Here is a 22,490-nt window from a genome sequence, read left to right on the forward strand (position 1 = left end):
GAGACAGAACAAGTGCTGAGGAGGGGCAGAGTGAGGGGGAGACACAGGATCCGAAGCAGGCTCCAGGCTCTGAGCTGTCAGCACAGAACCCGACATGAGGCTCGAACTCACAAACTGGGAGATCATGACCTGAGCCGAAGTCCGAGGCTTAACCGACTGAGCCACCCAGGCGCCTCATGAAGTTCATTTGTGATCTTAGAAAGTAATAACTTCCAATTAACATAATCTCACTCAATTTGGAACAAATATTAAAATAACTACTGTATTAAATGTCTTATTTGAGAAATCTTTATTTAAGGGACTCCTAGGTGAGCATCCAACTTTGGCTCAGGTCATGATCTCATGGCTTGAGAGTTCGAGTGTCAGGCTCTCTGCTGTTTGCGGTGTAAAACCTCCCGCTCCCTCTCTCTCAGCCCCTCATCTTCTCATGGGCACACGTGCTCTCTCTCAAAAATAATTAAACATTTAAAAACTTTTAAAAGTTAATCTTTATTTAGAACTCTAAGGGCTTAATTTTATTTTTTTTTTAATGTTTGCTTATTTTTGAGAGAGAGAGAGAGAGGAGGGAGAGAGAGAAAGTGAGCAGGCGAGGAGCAAAGAGAGAAGCTGACAGAGAATCTGAAGCAGGCTCCACACTGTCAGTGCAAAGCCCAATGTAGGACTTGAACTCATGAACCATGCAATAGATCGTGACCTGACCTGAACTTAGAAGTTCAACCAGCTAAGCCACCCAGGTGCCTCATGAGGAATTTTTAAAAATGTTATTGTAGGTATCCAAATATCTGTAAAATGAATGGATTTGTATTATTCTTATAAGCCACCAACATTGAAAATAGTCACTATCCCTGAAAGAAAAATATGTACCTATCATATAAAACATTAAAGAAATGTGATTTATTTTAAGTGCCCCTTGTATAGGCACATAGTTTATAGTTTTCCTGCTCCTCTAACTTCGTTTGATCATTAATCTCGTTAGTCAAACAACAACCCGAACTACGTTTTCTACTCTGTTTCTTGCTTATCCTTCAGGACCAAAGCTATCTGCTGAAAATAATGTCTTCTATGGGTATTTTCTGTACTTCCTATTACTTTCCTATCCATTGCCTATCCAGGACGTCTTATTTCATTGCTTGTTTAAAATTTTTTTTAATGTTTATTTATTTTTGAGACAGAGAGAGAGAGAGAGAGAGAATGAACAGGGGAGTGGCAGAATGAGAGGGAGACACAGAATCTGAAGCAGGCTCCAGCCTCCAAGCTGTCAGCACAGAGCCCAACGTGGGATTTGAACTCACAAACCGCAAGATCATGACCTGAGCCGAAGTCGGACGCTCAACTGACTGAGCCACCCAGGTTCCCCTCATTGCTTGTTTTTAAAAACAAAGAAATATTGGGGTGCCTGGGTGGCTCAGTCAGTTGAGCGTCTGACTTGGGCTCAGAGCATGATCTCACAGTTCATAGGTTCGAGCCCCATGTCGGGTTCTGTGCTGACAGCTCAGAGCCTGGAGCCTGCTTTGGATTCTGTGTCTCCCTCTCTCTGCCTCTCCCCTGCTCATGCTCTGTCTCAAAAATAAATAAACATAAAAAAACTGAAATATTAACATGGAAATCTATAGCCATTTACTTTGAAAAAGTAGTGTGAAATAATAGGACAGGTATGAATAGAATTGTATTTTGATCAACTAAAATTTTGCTTCCATCAGATACCAGGTATCTGAATATTGAAATCGTAAGATTCAATTATAATTCTCCTACTATCTTATTATTCTAACATTGGTAGCAGATTGAACCACGCCAAATACCAACCTGAGCTTGTCAAGTCATGCCAGGATTTCAAAGAGAAAGTGGACTTTCTGGAAAATACTTATTTCTGGATGAGGGGAAATGTAGTCTTAAACTGTCACCAGTATTTATATGGGTTTCCCAGTTTTATCAAAAGTGGTCATAAGTTATTTTTACTTCAGTTTTGAGCTTTGGTATTCTCCCTGTTTTGTCTTTTCTTCAAATTCTCTGAACTCAAAAGGTAAATTTTGCCTATGACATTCTAAGACATTTCAGAACAAGGAACAATTTGGTTGATAACAGTATTTTGAATCACAGAGTTCTTCATGTGGGTGTGTTACCAGAATACTATTTAAAATACTTGGAAAAGAATCATCTACTTCCATGACTTACCTTTGAACCAAAAAAAGTTCTAGTTAAGAAGAGAACCAAGTTTTTCTTTGCGTGCTTATGATGTGTTGCTGTGCTATGCTTTTTAAAATAGATTTTAGTTCACTTAATCCTTTTAAGATATTGAACAGTAGCTACTGCTGTTTCTATTACACAAACATCATAATAGCTAACATGTGTTGATCACTTACTATGTACCATGCACTGTTTTAAGAGCTTTGCGTGATCTGTCTCAGTTATAGACCTTATCAGGAGGTATCATTGTTAATCCTGCGAGGTACTGAATTTCTGGACACTTTAAACAACTTGTCCAAATAGCCCAGCTACTCAGGGATTACTCTTGAGGTGTTCACACTCAGATCTATGTGATTTCCAAGCCTGTATCCTTCTTTCTATGCCAGAACTTCTCTCTCTCTCTCTTTTTTTTTTTAATTTTTTTAACGTTTATTTATTTTTAGACAGAGAGAGACAGAGCATGAACGGGGGAGGGTCAGAGAGAGGGAGACACGGAATCCGAAACAGGCTCCAGGCTCTGAGCTGTCAGCAGAGCCCGACACGGGGCTCAAACTCACGGACCGCAAGATCGTGACCTGAGCCGAAGTTGGCCGCTCAACCGACTGAGCCACCCAGGCGCCCCACTCTCTCTCTCTTTTTAAGTAAGCTCCATGCCCAGTGTGGGGCTTGAACTCATCACCCCAAGGTCAGGAGTCACATACTCTACCAACTGAGCCAGCCAGGCACCATTATATAACACATCTATGCTTATTTTAAAATAAAAATAGCTTATATTTTTCCCCAACTCTTCAAAGTACCATGTTTGTGTTTTCGTGACAAGGCACCCATACCCCCAAAGTGCACATGTATTCCATTTTGAACATTTGAGCAGGTCAGTGTGTTTCTTCCAAAGCCACCTCTGTGTGTGTGGCAGTTGTACAAGGAATGGTGTCAAGCTGAATACACTGCCCTCGTGTATACCTTTGCGTTGCTTTGTCAAAAATGCCCTTAGGACGGGGTGTGTCAAATCAGTCCCTCTTGGGTCTCGCAGATAAACTTGCCAACTCAAATGTTAACCTTCAGAACGTGATGAAGACAATTCAGGAGGTTGATGCTTAATGAGCTCTGTGCGGCCTTCATCACACATTTTTCCTACCCAAGTCAAGAGGGTCTGAGATGTTGACAGTGATAATTGAGCCTCGAGCCGAACTACTATTAAATTGTCTATCCGAAGGCAAAAAAATTCAGACGTTCTGTTCTCCATCTCTGTGTCACCTCTGTAGTCAAGTTTTCCTATTAGTGGCCCATATTTTCTTGTGATTTTACACATTTTCTCTGACTGTAAGAGAGAAAGAGAATTTTATTTTGTAATAATGCCAAAACCCATGTGTGTATGTGTCAGCACACTGGACTGCTAGGACTTGGGAACGAGCCAGTTCGGCGATATGCTTGTCATGCGCATTTATACATACAAACTCGTTCTGCTGGTAATGTGCCAGCCTCTGACCATTTGCTGCGTGTGTGTGTGTGCGCACGTGTATTTTCCCCTTTCCACCTAGTTTAAAGATTCCTGTAATCTTATACGTACTACCTCTGGCTACTTCACACTCTAGACGTTCAAGTGAATGAGTGTTGCTTACTAAATGATGCTGTTTTCGTGATGTCATTTTTTGTAAGTCACAGAAAATTATTACTCAGGAGTTGGCTCAAGAATCATTAGGCTGCCAGAAAGTAGATATTTGCTAAGTTTTGTTGTTGAATAACCTTATTTTACCATACAGATGTGTTCTGAGTTGGTTGATGTCAACTTAACCTTTGTAAGTTACAGGTCCTTTGATGGTAGAGTAAGGAGAAAATTCTCCATTAGGCTGACTTTCTAAATAATTTTCTTAATTCGGATCTTGTAAAGAGAACTTTTAAGCCACCAACACTTGGACTGAGCAGATAGTTGTCTTGGTGCCTGGCCAGCCTTCCCTCCATCTGTGAGCCAGCTGAAGTATGCCACCTCCTTTCTGAGACCTCCGCTGACTCACGCGGGCAGAATAGATGTCTTGATTTCTGTTTTCTCCTTATGTACCGAGCATATGTCTAACAAGAGCCCTTTTAAGTATTATCTTGCAATTGATGAGGACCTGCTTCCAGAGTCACCACGGTATTACTCAGTTTCTAAAAGCAGGAGTGATCATTTATCTTCACGTTTCCAGTGCCTGGCACAATGCCAGGGATATGGTAGGCACTCTGTAAATACGTGATGAGGAAGGGATGGATGGGTGGACGGCTACTCTGTAGAGCTCATCTTTAAGCAGCATCATGATTCTTGGTGGTAAACTTCGGGACCAAGATTATAATATAATGACACAAACTTTGCAGCCAGATTGTCTCTGTTTGAACCCCAGCCCTGACAAATGTAGCTTTGCACCTTGGGCAAGGTACTTAACCTCTCTGTGCCTCAGTTTCCTATTTTATAAAACAGATAATAATAGTATCTCAGATGTAGTTTGGCAATACACAGAAAGTGCTTGGCATGGTGCCTGGCACATAGTGAGCCGCTCTGTAATGTTTCTGTTCTTATTGTATAACCTCTAAGAGTAGAATTGTTATGTGCTGAGACAACTGACTGCTTGAAAAATGTGTTTTGGGAAGCAGAGATAAATGGAAACTTAATTATGCTTGACAAATAGCCCATGGTCTTGTGCTGTGGAAGGATATCTTTATTAATGCCCTCTTTGTTAGGAGTGCGTTGAGGGATGGAAAGCTGAGGTCACAGTGAGACCTCACTGATGCTGCTAATGGAGCCTGGAAGTTTCATCTGGTGGGTCATGGCAGTGCTAGAAAAGCCATAGTTTGACTCTTCTAATTTAGGTGAACACTTGTGAGAGGTAACCAAGAATGAGTTTAACTGCAGAATATTTCTCCACACCAGGAAGGGGGGTGCTTTTATTTTTATTCTGGAACAGTGGGCATAGACAGGGTAGTTTGAGGCAAACCAGAGTTCTTTACTCATACAGCATACACTTCCAATATACATGTGGCCTGGATGGTGTAGGAATCTTTCTAGTATATTCTACCTTTGAGAGGCATCTTTACCTTGAAAGTACTCTCAGATGAAGATAAATGGATCGTTTATCCCAACCCCATTGATTTTCATTGATTTAGTGCGTAAAATAAACTACAGTTGACTTAAGGTCTCAGCTGCTATCAACAATCTCAGTGTCAGCTCACTGGCTCTGGGGGAGAACGGTCTATAATACCTCTTCCCTGTCATAGATTGAAAAGTGGTGGAAGCAAAAGAGGATGGCTTGAATTAAGAATTTGGTGGTTCTTGGGGCACCTGGGCGGCTCAGTCGGTTAAGCGTCCAGCTCTTGGTTTTGGCCCAGGTCATGATCTCACGGTTCATGACAGCACAGATCCTGCTTGGGCTTCTCTCTCTCCCTCTCCCTCTTCTTCTTCCTGTCCCCCTCCCCCTTCCCCCCTCCCCCTCCCCTCTCCCTCCCCCTCGCACCCTCCTTCCCTCCCTTCCTCTCTCTGCCCCTTCCCTGTGCTCTCTCTCAAAATGAATAAACTAAAAAAAAAAAAAAAAAAAAAAAAAAAAAATTAGCTGTCCTTTAATCTGAATTTTTAACCAATGATTGCATTCTGTGTCCAATTTCATTTTTTAAGTGGGGAACTGTAACCAATAGAGCTCTGTTAACCCAGGTGCTTTGACTGACTGACAACAGAGGGAAATGAACCTGTTTTGGTCAGCACCCCACTTAAATCATCCAAAAATTTTGCCTCTAAATAAATTAAATAACTCTGTATATCTTTTACTGCTGAAGCTTTATACAAAAAAAAAGTATAAAATTAGGGAGTTATTTACATCTGGCTTTATCCTCTTGTGAGAGCATGTGGATTTGAGAGCCAGTGGCACCCTGCCAGTGACAAATGGAGGCACAGAGATTGCCTTCCCATCATCCGCTACCTTTTATGGTGTCGAGGGATTTCTTGCTCTCCTTTGTGACCCAGCTGCAAAGCAGCTGTTGTTGAGGCTCCTGCCTTTCCACTCTCACAGCGCAGCGTTCCTAACCATCCCCATGGGATTTAAGCTTCTGCAGCAAGTGTGTCTACTCAGCTGTGTGAGCCAAGGCCTGCTGGGGGGGGTGGGGGGAGAACATCCGCAGAGCTTCTCATGCTGTTGCTCAATAGTTTGGGATGGAGTGATCCGGCCAACTCATGAAACTGGTCATGGCAAACAAGAAGCACTCACGGCACAAAGAGCACAGCTGACTGGTTGGACTGGTTGAGAACATTCAGGGGCTTTCCAGTTGCACGAATTCCCTAAATGGAGATCAAATCACATTGACCACTTTATCCATCCTAGTAGTTTCCTGCTGGAAACCATTTTTTTATGAACTTTTGGTGCCATCTTATGGACCACAGAATGCTAATAAAAATTGTGATTTCCCCCCTCTGGTATAATGGAGGTGTTGACAATAATGACAGTAGGGGTGACGTTTTGGGTATCACTCATGCCTCACTATATGATCAGATTTACCCCCTGGAGTCTGCGCCTTTGTGTGACTAAAGCAACAATCTCAATGAGAGTATGCATTTGAGAAATGGGTTTTTAGGGGCACCTGGGTGGATCAGTTGGTTAAGCATCCAGCTTTGGCTCAGGTCATGGTCTCACAGTTCAGGAGTTCGAATTCTGCATTGGGTGAGCCCAAGCCTCACATCAGAATTCTCTTTCTCTCTCTGCCCTTCTCTCTCTGTCTCTTTCTCTCACTCTCAAAAGAAAATGTTTTTATTGTTTGCTTTTCCAAGACATTTAACATTTTTACGCATTTATGACCACCTACTATGTATCTGGCCCTTTGCTAAATGTTGATCAAACGATTCTCCTAAAGTGGTTTACAAGCAGAAGAGATGATAATTAGAATATTTAAGTTGAGTGTCACAACAAAAGTAGGAATTGATCGTTGTTAGAGCACCTGAAGGAAAAGACTCAGTTTAAAGAATTCTGGACAGATTTAATTTGACCAAGACCATAATGGGAAACTTATCTAAGACATCTAAAAATTAATTGGGGTTATTTTCCCTTCTGATTTTCACTTGGAAACCAAGGGGAAAAAACTTAGGCCTTAATTTTTACGCCTCATTGTAACTTACGTTTTGATTTCTATGCTCTTTTTCAGAGCACTCAGCGTGTCTCCTCCCCTTCTGCTGACATTGTCCCTTCCCCTCTCCTTCACAGCCAGCCATTGACGGAGTTGTCTATAATTGTGGTATCCACTTCCTTACCCCCACCCCTCACACTTCCCCCAATTCCTTCTGGCTTCAAGACCTATTGTTTCATAGAAACACACCTTACTGAGGTTACCAGTAATCTCTGTGTCACTAAATCCAGTGGATGATTTTTCAGCATTTGACATAATTGACTATTTCTATTTTCTTGAATTACTGTTTTACTTTACCTTCAGTCAGCCCTTTGGGTTCAGCCTTATTAACCAACTGCATTCAAAACTAATCTTATTTCCTTATCCTAATGTTCTTCCATTATTTACAAGTTATTGTTATTTTGTTTTTTGTTTTTGTTTTTTGTTTGTTTTGTTTTGTTTTGATTTCACAATCAGGATCCTAGAGGTCATCTTGTTATTACCTCCATCTCCCTCCATCGCCCTCTCTCTCCTATTCATCATGTAATTTTGTCTGTACTATCTAAATATCCCTCATGTCAATCCAATAATGTTTATCTCCATTAGCAACCCCATCACTCTTTTGTAAAAGCCTGGACTAATCTGCCTCCATACCTTCTGTTCCCATTCCAACCCAGTAATCATGCTGCCCTCAGAGTGATATTTACAAAACAGATAATGACACATTGCTTCTTGGAACCTATCCAGTCAGGTGTGCTCTACTTTTCACATGACCTGCCTTTTATCCTTGTCTCCCTCATCCAGGCTCTGCACAGTGGTTTTGTATTCCTGCCGCAGAGATTTTACCTCTGCTGTGTCTCTACTTTTTCTCCCCTTCAGCTAGTTAATCATATACCTCTTTCACATTTTTAGAGCAAAGAGCAATACAGGAGCAATGTTCCTTTGAACACCTTTTCTGAGTATTTGGCTAGGTCAAATCACCTGTTCTCAATGATATTCCACACCCCTTGTTTTTCGTCGTGCTTATAACAACTGTTGTTTTGGAAGATTCACAAGGGCAAAGGTAATGTTTTTTCACTATTTTCATCACAATTGTTAACACAGTGATAGGTACATGATAGGTACCCAATACATACTTGTTGAATTAAGAAAATCAATGAATAAATTTAAGGAATTGCTAAAAGTTCATTATTTTAATTGAAAACATATTTTTGGAAGTGCCTGAGTGACTCAGTTGCTTAAGCATCCGACTTCAACTCAGGTCATGCTCCCATTGTTTGGGGGTTCAAGCCCTGCACTGGGCTCTGTGCTGACAGCTCAGAGCCTGGAACCTGCTTCAGATTCTGCGTCTCCCTCTCTCTCTCTCGCCCCTCCCCTGCTTGTGCTCTCTCTCTCTCTCTGTCTCTCTCAAAAATGAATAAACATTAAAAAAAATTGGGGGGAGCCTGGGTGGCTCAGTCGGTTAAGGGTCCGACTTTGGCTTAGGTCAAAATGTCACAGCTTGTGAGTTCCAGCCCCACGTCGGGCTCTGTGCTGACAGCTCAGAGCCTGGAGCCCCTTCAGATTCTGTGTCTTTCTCTCTCTCTCTGCCCCTGCCCTGCTCACACTCTGTCTCTCTCTGTCTCTCAAAAATAAATAAACCATATAAAAAATTTACAAAAAAATTTAAAAAGAAATACTTTCTAAAAAAATTTTTAAACACATTTTTTCTATTTTTGTGATTTAAAGGTAAACTACACACATTACTCTAATGTCTAAAAATAGCCAGTTTTAATATTTAAAATGGTTCACATCATTTTAAAGTAAATTGGGAGTGCATGGGTGGCTCAGTCTGTTGAGCATCCAACTTCAGCTCAGATCATGATCTGCCAGTTCGTGGGTTCGAGCCCCACGTCGGGCTCTGTGCTGACAGCTTGGAGCCTGGAGCCTACTTTGGATCCTGTGTCTCCCTCTCTCTCTGCTCTGCCCTGCTCATGCTCTGTCACTCTCTCCTTCAAAAAGAAATAGACATTAAAATTTTTTTTAAATTAAATTGTTTGGATATATTTATCTGTAATGTAGTTATAAATTTGATTCAAACAAAATTTTTACTTCACCACAACTTCATCAGACATTTTAATAAAATATCTGAATATTATTTTCATCAACCAATACTATAGATGGAGAACAAATTATGGTAATATGTGGGTTTTAACTTGACATTGAGCTTAGTATAACAAGGCAGTGTAACAGACTAAGGAATTTGCCCAGATGGAGTTTAAGATGTGGCTGTATCCTATCAAATTAATTATCTCACACTGAAATGTTACTTCAGTGTGTGTGGATGACCTCTTTAAGCTTGAAGGGAAAATATGCAAGTGAACAGATGTAGAAAGGAAATGAAAACTTGTAACAGGAAATCTGAGTAAGCTAAACACCTTCAGTTATATGATATTTCAGAACTTAGCTATTTGTATTTGAACCTTAAAATCTAACTTTTTACTCATAATGCCAATGCTGTCAACAAATAGTTTAAATTTTTAAAATTATTTTAAGTATCTATGAAAATCAAGTTAAAGTTATTTTAAAATATATACTTTTTCTTTTGTTGAAAGCATTGAAATCTAAAAGTTATTTTTCATTTATGTCTTTTTTATTTTCTTCCTCCTTCCTTCCTTCCTCCCTCCCTCCCTCTCTCCCTCTCTCCCTTCCTCCCTCCCTCCCTTCTTGGCATTCTTGCAGGTTTTCTTCCTTTATTTATCATGCAGGGTACCAGATATCTGTTTTTTTTTTTTTTCCCCTCCTTGCCAATGCTTGGTCTGCGGCCTCCTATCTGCCCAGTCTTACCTAAATTAGTTCTCCGTACTCTTGCCCTAACACCTCAATCTAGTAGAACTTGATTACTGCACAGTGCATTCACTTTCCTAACAACACCTACCCTTTCCCATGTGAATAAGTCAACATGCATTCACTTAGGTGCCAGAAGTCACACATGTGGAATAATCTTTGACTTCTGTTTTTAGGTTATACCCATACCCAATCTATCTTCTACGGATTCCAGAGCTAACCACATCTTATCACTTCCACTACTTTCACCCTAGTCTTTTTTTTTAATGTTTATTAATTTTTGACAGAGAGAGAGCACATGCTCACATGCGAGTGGGGGAGGGGCAGAGAGTGAGGGAGACAGGGGATCTGAAGTGGATTCTGTGTTGACCACAGACAGCCCAAAGTGAGCTCAGCCTCGTGAACTGAGAGAGCATGACCTGTGCCAAAGTCTGACTCTTAACCGACCCTAATCTTTTTCACGGAGTATTAACCATCTAAGAAGTCTCCCGGTTTTCTCTTCTGTGCCTCCTACACTTTTCCACCCAAAATGTAAAGTGATTTTGTAAAAAGATAAGTTGGATCACATTGTATCTTTATGTAAATTCGTCCATGGTTTTCCTTCCTAATCAAAAGAAATTCTGGCACTTGTTTTAGCATCACATACACTAAAATTGAACTGATACAGAAAGGAATAGCATGGATTCTGTGTAAGGATTACACACAAATTCGTAAAGGGTTCCATATTTTTTTGAAGTTCTCAGAGTCTGATCGACTCTTTGCTGATTAACACCAAGGAAATGATATGAATCAAAGCAACATGTGGTATCCAGTATTGAAGCTGTGATTTTCACTACCAAAAAAGAAAAATTAATTCCAAACGACTCCTAGGCCCTACACAATCTGGTCCTTTGTGCCTCTCACACTCATTTCCTGTGATTCTTGGTGGAAATTACCCCATTACTGCCATATTGGTTTTCTTTTTAAGTCCTAACTCTAAACATCCTAAATCTTTGCATGGTTCGCTTACTCCTTTACTTAGGTCACCTCTCAAATGTCACAAAGGTCTTTCTGGAACAGTTTATCAAATATCATTCTACCCTTCTCCCATTTGTATATTGTTCTCTTCCCTTAGTATGTATTAATTTTCACCAGAGTACTTAAGAGTAACTGACAGTGTCACCTCCGGATGTGTAAAACTATCCATTCCATCACTAGAATATGAACTGCAGGAGGGCAGAAACTTTGTCTTGATTACCAAGACCTGGAACAGAACCTGTTTCATGGCAGTTCTATGAAGTGATATGTCACATCTCTGAATCTCTTACCCTTTTTTAGTAGGCTTATTTCTACTGTGTTCTCAAGACAATTGAGTTGGACAGGAACACATCACTACCTTTTAACAGTCTGCTCTAGATATGTACTTCTCTCCCCCTCAGTCTTGAAATACCAAGGGATGGGGTGCCTGGGTAGCTTAGTCAGTTAAGCATCCAACTCTTGATCTCCGCTCAAGTCGTGATCTCAGGGTCGTGAGTTCAAGCCCCGCATTGGGCTCTGCACTGGGCATGAAGACTACTTTTAAAAAAATGTAATTAAGACATAAAGTACAATTTCCAATCTGCTTATTTCATTTAGCAATGGGTCATGGAGATCTATTATAGTTTACATAAGTTTTTGCAAAATTATTTTAATAGTTACATAGTATTTCGTTGACCTTTGCTTAACCAAGTCCATGCTGATGGACATTGAGTTTGTATAAACTGTACTGCAATGAAAATGAATAGCTGCTTCTTGGCATTTATATTTTCTTAGAACCAATGCCTAGAAATAGAATTGTTTGGCCAAAGGTGCCGGGTGGCTCAGTCTGTTGAGTGTCTGACTCTTGATTTCAGTTCACATCATGACCTTCTCAGTTTGGGATCAAGTCCCGCCTTGGGTGCTGGGCTGACAGCATGGAGCCTGACTGGGATTCTCTCCCTCCCTTTCTTTCTCTCTGCCCTCCCCAACTCATGTGCATTCATCCCCTCTCTTGCTCTCTCTCTCAAAATAAATAAACATTAAAAAAAAAAAAAAAGAATTGTTTGGCCAAAGTATATCTATGATTTAAAAGCTTTTGATACATATCAAATTGCTCCCAAGGAAGGTATTACCAAATTTTTATTATTTTTTTCTATGTGTTAAATGAGTACCTGTTTTTTATGAATCCACAGCAGTATTGAATTCTGTTATTTTGTGGAAACTTCATTGATAGATGAATAACGACATCTCAGTGCATTAATTTGTATTTTTAGGTAAATTGAATATTGAGTAAGTTGACCATGTTTTTATAGGGATTTTAGCCATTATTTTTTGGTATTTGCAAACTGCTTATTTGTGCTTATTATTCCTATAATATATATGACTTTCAGTCTAGAGACTCAGCTGTATGTGGACAATCCACTTCTTTATCTTACTTGAACGAAATTCAGTCCATTACAGTCTTTCATCCCACTTGGTCAGCCATTTAATTTCAGCTAGTTCCTGTGGCCTCTTCCCCTTCCAAAGGTTCATGTAAATCTGAGAGGCTCAATGCTGTTCAAAAAAGCTGGGAAAGAGACTGCCCTGTTCGAGTTGGCCTAAGTTGATACCTTTAACGTGAAGTCTGATGGCTCAGCAGTAGAACTTGGGATTTGGTTTCAGGGAAGTTTGCTCAGTTTGGGAGTTTTTGTTCTGGGATCCAGCCTTGCCTAGGCAAACCACAGATCATCCTTTCCTGTGGAGTTCTTGCCATGCACTCCATATGCTGCCCCTGATCATTGTGGGGCACGCCCTGTCACTGCTAGCTTCCCTCAGTGTCATTTGACATAATTTTTCAATGAGCTTAGGCCTTATACAAAATATTCCAAGTGTATTCACGCAACTTCTGCTTTGGGATGTTTAGGAAAAGAGGTCACTAAAGGCCTGGCATTTATAGAAAGGGGGACTTGGAGGACAATTTAGGGAGGGAAAACATAAACTAGTATCAGTAAGCTACTCAGCCACATTCATTTTTCTGTCTTATTCTATTGTATTTTAAAGCTTTTTAGAAGAAATATTATTCCATCCCTAAAAAAAATGTCATGGTCAAATTTTAGGTGTCTGATATTTTGATGGGGGAAATATAGTAGTATGGAGATGAAATATTTCTTCATGAAAGTTACCACGTCCCTGTCATGTTACTTTGCTTCTAACTAGAGTTAGCTCTGGTTGATAATATATAATGACCTGGAGGGATATGAGAATTAAATGGTTTGATATAAATCATCTTCATTTGTAAAAGTTATTTGAAGTGCTAGTCATTTTTAAATGATTTTTTTTTGTATTTTGAGGAGGAAACACTTTATTTCCTAAAGACACTTCATATATAAACACTGTGGTGTTAAGATAAAACATCAAATAATTCTCTTTCCATTTGTAAATGATGGTCTTCACAAATTAACCCTTCAAGAGTATCTTTTTAGTTATTTTTTGCACTCATCAAACCACCATCCATGTTTAAATAACACGTTTACCAAGCTACACAAGCTTTTGGGCCTGTTTTAGCTACTTCCCTTTCTTAGGTATTGTCCATATAGGTTGACAATTGAATGTGAAATGAAGATGTGAATTTCATTGGTTGTGAAAAATGACCAGCATTCACAATTATCAAACATCTTCAAAGAGTAAACACTAAAATGTATGGAAATGGCTGCTAGAGACACAACTGCAGGAAGCTTCCATACTGAACTTACAGCAGCCTTTCAAGAAGAAACAGGGACACTAGAGGGAAATTGTCTGGTTTGTTTTTTGTGTTATTCCAACTGGTATTCTTATGAACACTGAAGACACAGATAGTCCCTGGTTACAATATAAATATTTGGTTGAAATTGGGCTTGTTCTAAGGAACTGTTTTTATGGTTTCATAGACAATAGTTCATGTTAAGTTTCCAGATGTGAAATGGAAAAATTACTGGTTTGTGCACAACTCTGTACTTTAGTGACAATGTGTGAACACGTGAACTAAATAACTAAGGGGTAACTATAAGCTGTTAAGTTACATAAAGACAATAGTGAAAGCCTGTTAATTTATTGACTGGTTATTATATTTATCATATATTTGGATGACTATTGAAGGACAGGTGAAGTCTTATGGGAATAATTTGTTCATAGAACAAGGTTAATAACACTGATTATATTAATATATAAATATATTTCTATATGTATTTAAATATATTTTTATATTAAATATAAAATAATATATTTTATAAAACTATTTTATATATTAAATAGATTTTGTATTAAATATATATTTATATTTATAATGTGATGCAATAATGCCAAGTCTTGATGTTTTCTGGTATCATTCAGTAAAATAGTTCTGAGCTAGGGCTCAGGACACACTTTATGGGGAGTGGTTGATATTGATATAATGGCTAATTTATTACTAAAAATATATATACAAAATTTGTGGCACGGTTTCCTTTTAAACTAAAATAATTCAAGCTAAAGCCAAGATAGTATAATTCTCTCTTATACTAGTATTCCTGCATGCTCTAAGTGGGAGTTAAGAATGTTCGGGGTAGGGTATGTATGTATATAAAAATATTTATGTATTTTCATATTTGTATGTTTTGTAGTTGGGAAAAGTATTAATCAGCCATCAGAAGAGGTGCTTCTTGCCTTGTACACCCTCTTGGGTGGGCACCTGCTTCTAAACAGTGGTGGTAGCATCCAGTTTAATTAGAAAACAAAATAAGGTGAAAATGAATGCCGTACTGTATATAATCCCACAAAGGCTATATAAACTTTACTAAATATTTATCTAGCATGTATACATTTTATTGCTGCCAGTCAGAAGAGGACCTGACAAGGCCTAGTCCTGACTGAGAATGATTTTTCCATGAGTTTAGATAATATTATCTGTGTGTATGTTGTTAATACTCAGTATAATGTTACAAATAATATACTAATGTAAATATAATGTAAGTATACTGACAGTCCAAAGCCCTAATTCCGGGATACAGGTGCAGCCCTTGTCCAGGAAAATGTCTGTTCTCTCTTTTTATCCTGCTTGCGCTCTCCTGGTCCCATAGCCTTCATGCTGCTCAAGGTCCAACTGGTTACTTCTCAGCACCGGCACTAACTGCAAAGTGCCTAACCTAATCTAGGACTATTCCAAGTGCTGATGTTAAAATAAGAAAGAATATTTACCAAGAATTCTGTTAGCTCTGCTTTATGTCCTTGACTTCCTAATCTTCTGCATTGTCAGTTGCTCTTTTTTTTCAATATACTGGGTTTTTGCTGTTTTAACTGACTTGTATGTATGACTGAGTGGTCATGTCCAAACTCTAAATACTTACCTAGAATTACAATTTTGCAAAAATTAAATGTCCACTTTCCAGCCACTTTATATATGATAGGACTTGGTCCAGTATCCCAGGCTTTAAGTTGTATAACTAGCACAGTAGTAATAACTCTTTTAAAAATAATCATATCATCATAATTAAAAGAAGAGCAAATTACTGGCCATTGGAGCCATCACAGAAAGCTTTATAGAAAAGTGAGGCTTCAGTCAAGTCTTGAAGCATAAAATGCATATGAGCAAGCAAAAAAATAAGCAACATTATAGACTGGAAGAAATAATTGAGGGAAGACGTGAGGAAATTGGCCTGATAAGGTATAAGAATTTATCTAGGAAGACTTGAGCTACATTATGGAAGATTTCGGATATTAAACTGATTATTAAATAGAATGAATGGAAAGTAGGAGCTATTAACATATTTTTGAGCAGGAGCTCCTGGGTGGCTCAGTCGGTTGAGCATCCAACTTATGATTTCAGCTCAGGTCATAATCCCAGGGCCATGGGATCAAGCCCAGTGTTGGGCTTTGTGCTGAGCGTGGAGCCTGCTTATTAAGGTTCTCTCTATCTCTCTGCCCCTCACCCACACTCTTGCTGTGTCTCTCTAAAATTAAATAAAATAAAGTATTTTTGAGCAAAGACAGCTTAATTTAAGGAATATTAATCTGGTGAAATGAAGCTCATTGAGTCAGGACGTCTGAAATCTGTATCATGGTAGATGTGAGGTGAGAGGGGCTTTTATTTGAGGTAGGGAGAGTTAGGAATGAGAAGCATTTTATAGAAAAATTGTGAAATTTAGTTTCTATCATGACATGAAATTCTGAAAAGCATTTTTGAATTTTGGTAATTAGGAACAAGATAATGGCAGTGAAACTGGAAGGAAGAATTCTTTTGAAACGATAGAAGGAAGAAAAATCAAAGAATGTCAGAGCTTTATATGTCAGATCTGAAGCTAGTTATTTCCATATGACCTATGATTATTTTTTTTTAGCAACCCTCCAAAATTGATTGGTATTACATTTACTTTCCCAAATGAGGAAGAAGAGATGTTACAAAAGATACTCAAAGTCACACAGTTAAGTAAGTAGAACCAGCAAGATTCAAACCCAGGCTTGTTGTCTCTGGGCCAGCTTTCAATGAGAATTGGAGAAATTGTTTGCCCACAGTGCTCTGTGACTAATCCGCCTGCTGATGGGGTTATGTGTTCAGTGTGTGCCTCTTGCAACTAAGACTTGAGGCCAAGCACCCTGTTGTTCACAGTTATACCCCCGTTACTTAGAACTGTGCAAAGCAAACAGTAGGCCTTCCGTAAATCATTTTTAACCAACAAAAACAAAGGAACAAGCATATAAACAAGTCACAGAGATGGTGGTAGAAACTGAGCCTCTCAACTCACATTTCCCTTATTTGTCACAGCTGACCACAGTCCCTTTTACTTGGTTTTCAGAACCACCACACGTGTTCAAACATCGGCCAATATACAAAATGAGTAATGGTGCTTGATGTGAGGAGTTTGTACAACCAGTGGCTACTCCACAATGCTTGCTTATAGAAAATGCTGACAAAATCTAAAAGCACCAAGAAAAACCTGCTGAGAAATAACTTTTTCTTCTTCTCCACTTTCTTAACTGCCACCCTTCCAAAACAATAATAGTTGAAAGAAATAAATTGGATTTGACATAATATTCCCTCCAAGGCACCATGATTTCTTCCCAAGACCTAGTAATGTATGTGTATGGCTGACTTTTGCATTTGCTTGACTCTTGATTTTATATACTCTCATGAGGATTTAACTTTCTTCCTCATTATTTGGCACTTGACTAAATAAATAGTGATCAAAGCAGAAAGATAGGTTTTTGCATGATGGTTTGGTACTCCACCTAGAAAGAATGTTCTGGCCTTCAGTGTGTTTATTTTGCATCTAGGAGATGTTGGGACTCATTGCCTTTAATAACTTGGTCCACTGAGCAACTAGAGACCATTGTCCTTTGAGATCTGATGCATGTTTTTAACGCTATATACTATTTTTTTGCCAATGGACTACATACAAGGATTTTATAACCCCATTTACTGTGACATTGATAAATGAGCCAGTTTCTTCTCTATCCTGAAAAACTTAAGTGGAAGAAAGTTCACAGATCCTTTGTATCTTTGCATATAACATTTGTACCGACCCTTTACTGATGATAGTTTTTATTTTGTGTCTTTTATTATCTTTTTCAAATTCTTAGTACATCATTTTCTAATGGTTTAAAGGCTGACCTTGTGTTTCTGAGACTGTGTATATAATAAACATATTCTTTGACATTCAGAACTCTGCTATCTATTGCATACTATATGTTCATGTATATATGTATATTTAAAATGTAGTTAACATTTATTACAAACTTATACCTAAGTACTATAATAACAACTTTATATATATCGTCTCAGATAACTCACTAATCATATGAAACAGATTTGACTGTTGTCTTCTTTTTTAAAACAGTATACTTTATTTTTAGAGCAGTTTTAAGTTGATAAAAAAAAATTTGAGGGGTACCTGGGTGGCTCAGTCAGTTAAGCGTCTGGCTCTTCATATCATCAGCTCGTCATGGTCTCGCTGTCTGTGGGATTGAGCCTGCTTGGGATTCTGTCTCTCTCCTCTCCTCTCCTCTCTCTCTCTCTCTCTCTCTCTGCCACTCCCCTCTTCTCTCTCTCTCAAAATACTAAATAAACGTAAAAAAAATTGAGCCAAACATGCAGAGTTCCCATATACTGCCTGACCCTCCTACCACCCTACAATTATCAACTTGCATTAGTGTTGCACATTTGTTACTATTGACGAGCAAATACTGGTGCATTATCATTAAAGTCACGGCTTACATTCGGGTTCACTCTTCATATTATGTATTCTGTGGGTTTTGACAAATATATAATGACATGTATCCACTATTACTGTGTCTTACAGAATAGCTTCATGGCCCTAAAAATTCCCTGTGCTCCACTTATCTTCGTATAATAGAGAACATTACAGCTAAGAGATGAAATAATTTACTCAGGGTCACATGGCTACACACATGGGGGAGCTGTTCTCCCTGCCTAGAATCTATGATCTGAACTAATACATTATACTGCCTGATTCACTAGAGTTATGTGATTATTTTAAGGAATCCTAGCTTTGTAAGATTCTTGCCAAGTCTTACTTACTTCATGGAAGTATGCTGTGTGTGGGGAGCATTTTGCCTATACTTTCCTTTTTTTCCTTTGAAGTTAAAATGTCGTGAGAAATATTGCAGGGAATAAACTCTTCAATTATTAGATATTTGGTGAGAGTTGTGAGTTAAAGAGAAGTTATGACTGGAGTAGCAATGGAGATGTCAGATGTCTGTTGTCTATAGCAGAAGCTGTATGTAGGCTGCATCCTCCTGGCTAGGGCAATGGGTGAATAAAGGATGTAGTGACAATGAATTTAAAAAAAAATTTTTTTTAATATTTATTTATTTCTGAGACAGAGAGAGACAGAGCATGAGTGGGGGAGGGGCAGAGAGAGAGGGAGACACAGAATCCAAAGCAGGCTCCAGGCTCCGAACTGTCAGCACAGAGCCTGAGGTGGGGCTCGAACTCACAAACCATGCGATCATGACCTGAGCCGAAGTCGGTCACTCAACCGACTGAGCCACCCAGGCGCCCCAGGACAGTGAATTTTTTAAGTGAGTGAAATGAACATTTTTTTTTTTAAATGGGTGAATGAGCAAAGTTGAATGGAATGGAGGGTATTAGATTAATTACATACCTTTACCTTCAGATGATGTATCTCTCTAATAGTGGTTTAAAAAATATATCTGAAGAAAGAAAACAACATTATCTGAAGTTCATGTGGTAGATAGTGTGTGTATAAGTTAGAAGGAACAGGGAGAGAAGATCATTTCTCTTTACTCTCAGTGCCTGTTCCCATTCTCAGTCAGCATGGATCTTCATTCCAACCTTGCAGGACAAAACAGACTTGCTCTAGGAAAATTTTTCTCGGGGCTCTTCTCCTACCTCGAGCCACCCCTTTGTATTACTCTGTAGGCAATTTTGGTTCAGAGGCTATAAGAAGGTAAAGAATATATAGTTTAGGATCTGCCGGGATGGATATTGTTTCATGAAAAGTTGGTTGATTGCTTATAAGCTTTCCCCCTGTTTTTTTGCTTATTTTCTTCTAGGCATGATGGTAATGTTTACTAAAATTAAAACTATAGCTAGGAAGAAGAGTTGGCCTTAGATTAAATCCTGGTGTAGGAGTATTTTAGTGCTGAATGACATCAGCAAAGATAAGCAGTAGTTGCTTGAGAGGCAACAAACTGTGACCTAGTTTCTTTATATGTAAAGTAAGCCATTAGGATAAAATCATCTCAAAAGCTAAAATGCCCAAGATTCTTTACAAGGAAGAAGAACTGAAGAGGAAACAAATCGAAAGAAAATAAAATAGAAAATGAAAATGATGTTTTCCACCATTCCTTAAAATTATCTCATCCTTTTGGTTTTCATGAAACCATTTTTTCACTTTTTTCTCTTGCCTTCCTGGCCTCTTCTCTGATCTCTTTGATCAACTCTCTCACTATCTTTTCTTCTCATCTTGGTGTTTCCGAAGATTCTGACTTCAGTCTTCTCTCTTGGCATATTCTCCTTATCATCCTTGTTTAGATAAAAAAACACTTTTTTTGTGTGTGTGGTGATTACCAAGTAGACATCAGTCTACTTACTTCATTTGGGCCCAGGAGGTAAAGAATCCTTCATGATCTACTGCTGAATCATCCATTTTCTCTGTTTTTCAAGGGTCGTAAGAGTGAGGCTGAAAAGTTCTTCTTGAAGGCTATTGAGCTGGATCCCACCAAAGGAAACTGTTACATGCATTATGGTGAGTGGTTGATAGTTTTTTTCCATGTCCTCCCCCCCTCCCCATTTACTGTTAATGTTGATATGAGATTTAGGATTTGCTGGCAAAGAACATTTTGAGAGGGCATAGACTTCATTGCTACAGATTGAGCCTCATGGTGTAGTCCTAGTTTTTCATTCAAAGCAGGCATGTTATAGAGGGCTATGCATTATATTTTCCATTAATAATTTTCGTAGGACTTCAATGGGGAGAGGCATTTTCACAGTTGTTTCTTTCAAGTCCAGTGTGAAGGGTAAATAAGGTCTCATCAGGAAAGCATCTTGCTCCTTGCCTGATGCATGGTATATAACCAGAATATTAGCTCTCTTATATTTGTGAATGATAATATATTGTTCCTTGAGTATATCATTTTGAAGTTTCAGAGTTTTAAATTTTGACCGCAAAATCTTGCTTTCTTGCTTTCTGGAAAATATAAGTGTACCCCAGCCTCTAGATACCTGAGATTTGGGTCAAGGATAAACCATAAATGGTATAAAAGATGTCTTTCTCATGCAGTTCAGTCTTTGCCTTAATCGGTACAGAATGGACTTATATAACAACTCTGTCACACTCCACTCTATCATTAGGAGTGAGTCATGTGTTAAGTGAGGTGAAGTATATAGCTGGTTTGGTGTTGGGTAAGATGTACTTATTTCTACCAGATTTGTAGTTGGAATGGCTTTCAAGGAACCGAAAGACATTCACTTTTGCTGATCCTTTGGGGGAAAAAATGATTTTTTAACCACTCTTGGCTTTGATGTGTTATTATCAAGTAGTAAGCTGAAAGATGGGTGGTGATTAAATCTTGAGGAAAAAAACCCTAATATCCTTCTTCTTAAAGTTAATTCTTTCTTCCATTTTACAAATAGTAAAAATAAATCAGTGACAGGCTCTGAGTGTAGAAAAATGGAAATAATAGAATGGAGGATACACTTAACCAACCACAAGTCCATTTGCTTATTTACATTTTGCATATATGTTTATAAACTTAGGGTTGTGATGCCTTATCTTACCAGCATAACACAGCATGTAATTCCACATGGGTTATTGCATAACCACTCCTGATTTTGTTTCATGATGCAGTGTTATTGCCATGTTAAGTTGGCAGTCAACTAATTTAAGTTTGCTGCAGAATATATTTTAGTTTTACAGGATTTCTCATATGAAGTATTTTAAATTAGACTTTCTCATGCATACTATTTTGGGTACCCCTACTGTGCATTAAAGTAGGTCCATGATTATCTTCCCTGAGTGCTAAAGAATCTCTTCTTATTGCAACTTTTGAAGTAGAATTTTTTCCCCTATCTTGCTCTCTGCATTTCCTTTACCTCAAACTAATTCTACTTAACCTTCTAATCTTATTTCTGTAATTTTGTTACATGCTTTAGATATTTTACAATCAATTCCTTTAAATTTCATATTGGTTTCATTTGAATTGCAAGGGGAAAAAATCACTGTTGTGTTCATTTTAAGAGTTTGCCCCCTTTTATTCTGACTTGTCTGTCTTTACCTATTTCTCTTTTTAATTTATTATTGTTTTTATATTACATCCTCCTGAATTTTTTTTGTTTGTTTGTTTGTTTGTTTTCAGTGTTGGTGGTAGGGAGTAGTTCTCCCATGAGAAGATTTTGGATTTAGTTTTAACAGAAAATGCAACAAATTCCTTATTGTCTAGGTTACATGAAAGACAGTGATGATAACACACATCTGTAAATTATGTATTAAAACTGATTCTTCTTAGCACTCCTGGATTATTTAAAAAATTTTAGGGGCGCCTGGGTGGCGCAGTCGGTTAAGCGTCCGACTTCAGCCAGGTCACGATCTCGCGGTCCGTGAGTTCGAGCCCCGCGTCAGGCTCTGGGCTGATGGCTCAGAGCCTGGAGCCTGTTTCCGATTCTGTGTCTCCCTCTCTCTCTGCCCCTCCCCCGTTCATGCTCTGTCTCTCTCTGTCCCAAAAATAAATAAACGTTGAAAAAAAAATAAAAAATAAAAAAAATTTTAGCACACATACATTGTTAGAAGTACATGTATTTTCTATGGGAGGAATGACTGCATAATTCAATATAATTTGATGAAATCGTTTCAGTACTTTTCCCCACGCTGGAATGGGAAATAAAAAGGACTCAGGCT

General features: G+C 38.5%; 1 protein-coding gene and 1 non-coding gene across 2 annotated transcripts in view; both read left to right on the forward strand.

The window, feature by feature from the left end:
• TMTC2 (transmembrane O-mannosyltransferase targeting cadherins 2) overlaps positions 1-22,490 on the forward strand; it is a 397,388-nt gene that overhangs the window by 291,120 nt on the left and 83,778 nt on the right. Inside the window, exon 9 of the mRNA XM_015083452.3 lies at positions 20,261-20,342. Coding sequence (XP_014938938.2) covers positions 20,261-20,342 — 82 coding nt within the window. The remainder of the gene's footprint in view (positions 1-20,260; positions 20,343-22,490) is intronic.
• Positions 10,753-10,855, forward strand: LOC113602958 (U6 spliceosomal RNA). The gene has a single exon (XR_003424470.1). It is a non-coding gene; the product is annotated as a U6 spliceosomal RNA (small nuclear RNA).

Source organism: Acinonyx jubatus, chromosome B4 (genome assembly GCF_027475565.1).
Source record: "Acinonyx jubatus isolate Ajub_Pintada_27869175 chromosome B4, VMU_Ajub_asm_v1.0, whole genome shotgun sequence".
In the NCBI taxonomy this organism is placed as follows: domain Eukaryota; kingdom Metazoa; phylum Chordata; class Mammalia; order Carnivora; family Felidae; genus Acinonyx; species Acinonyx jubatus.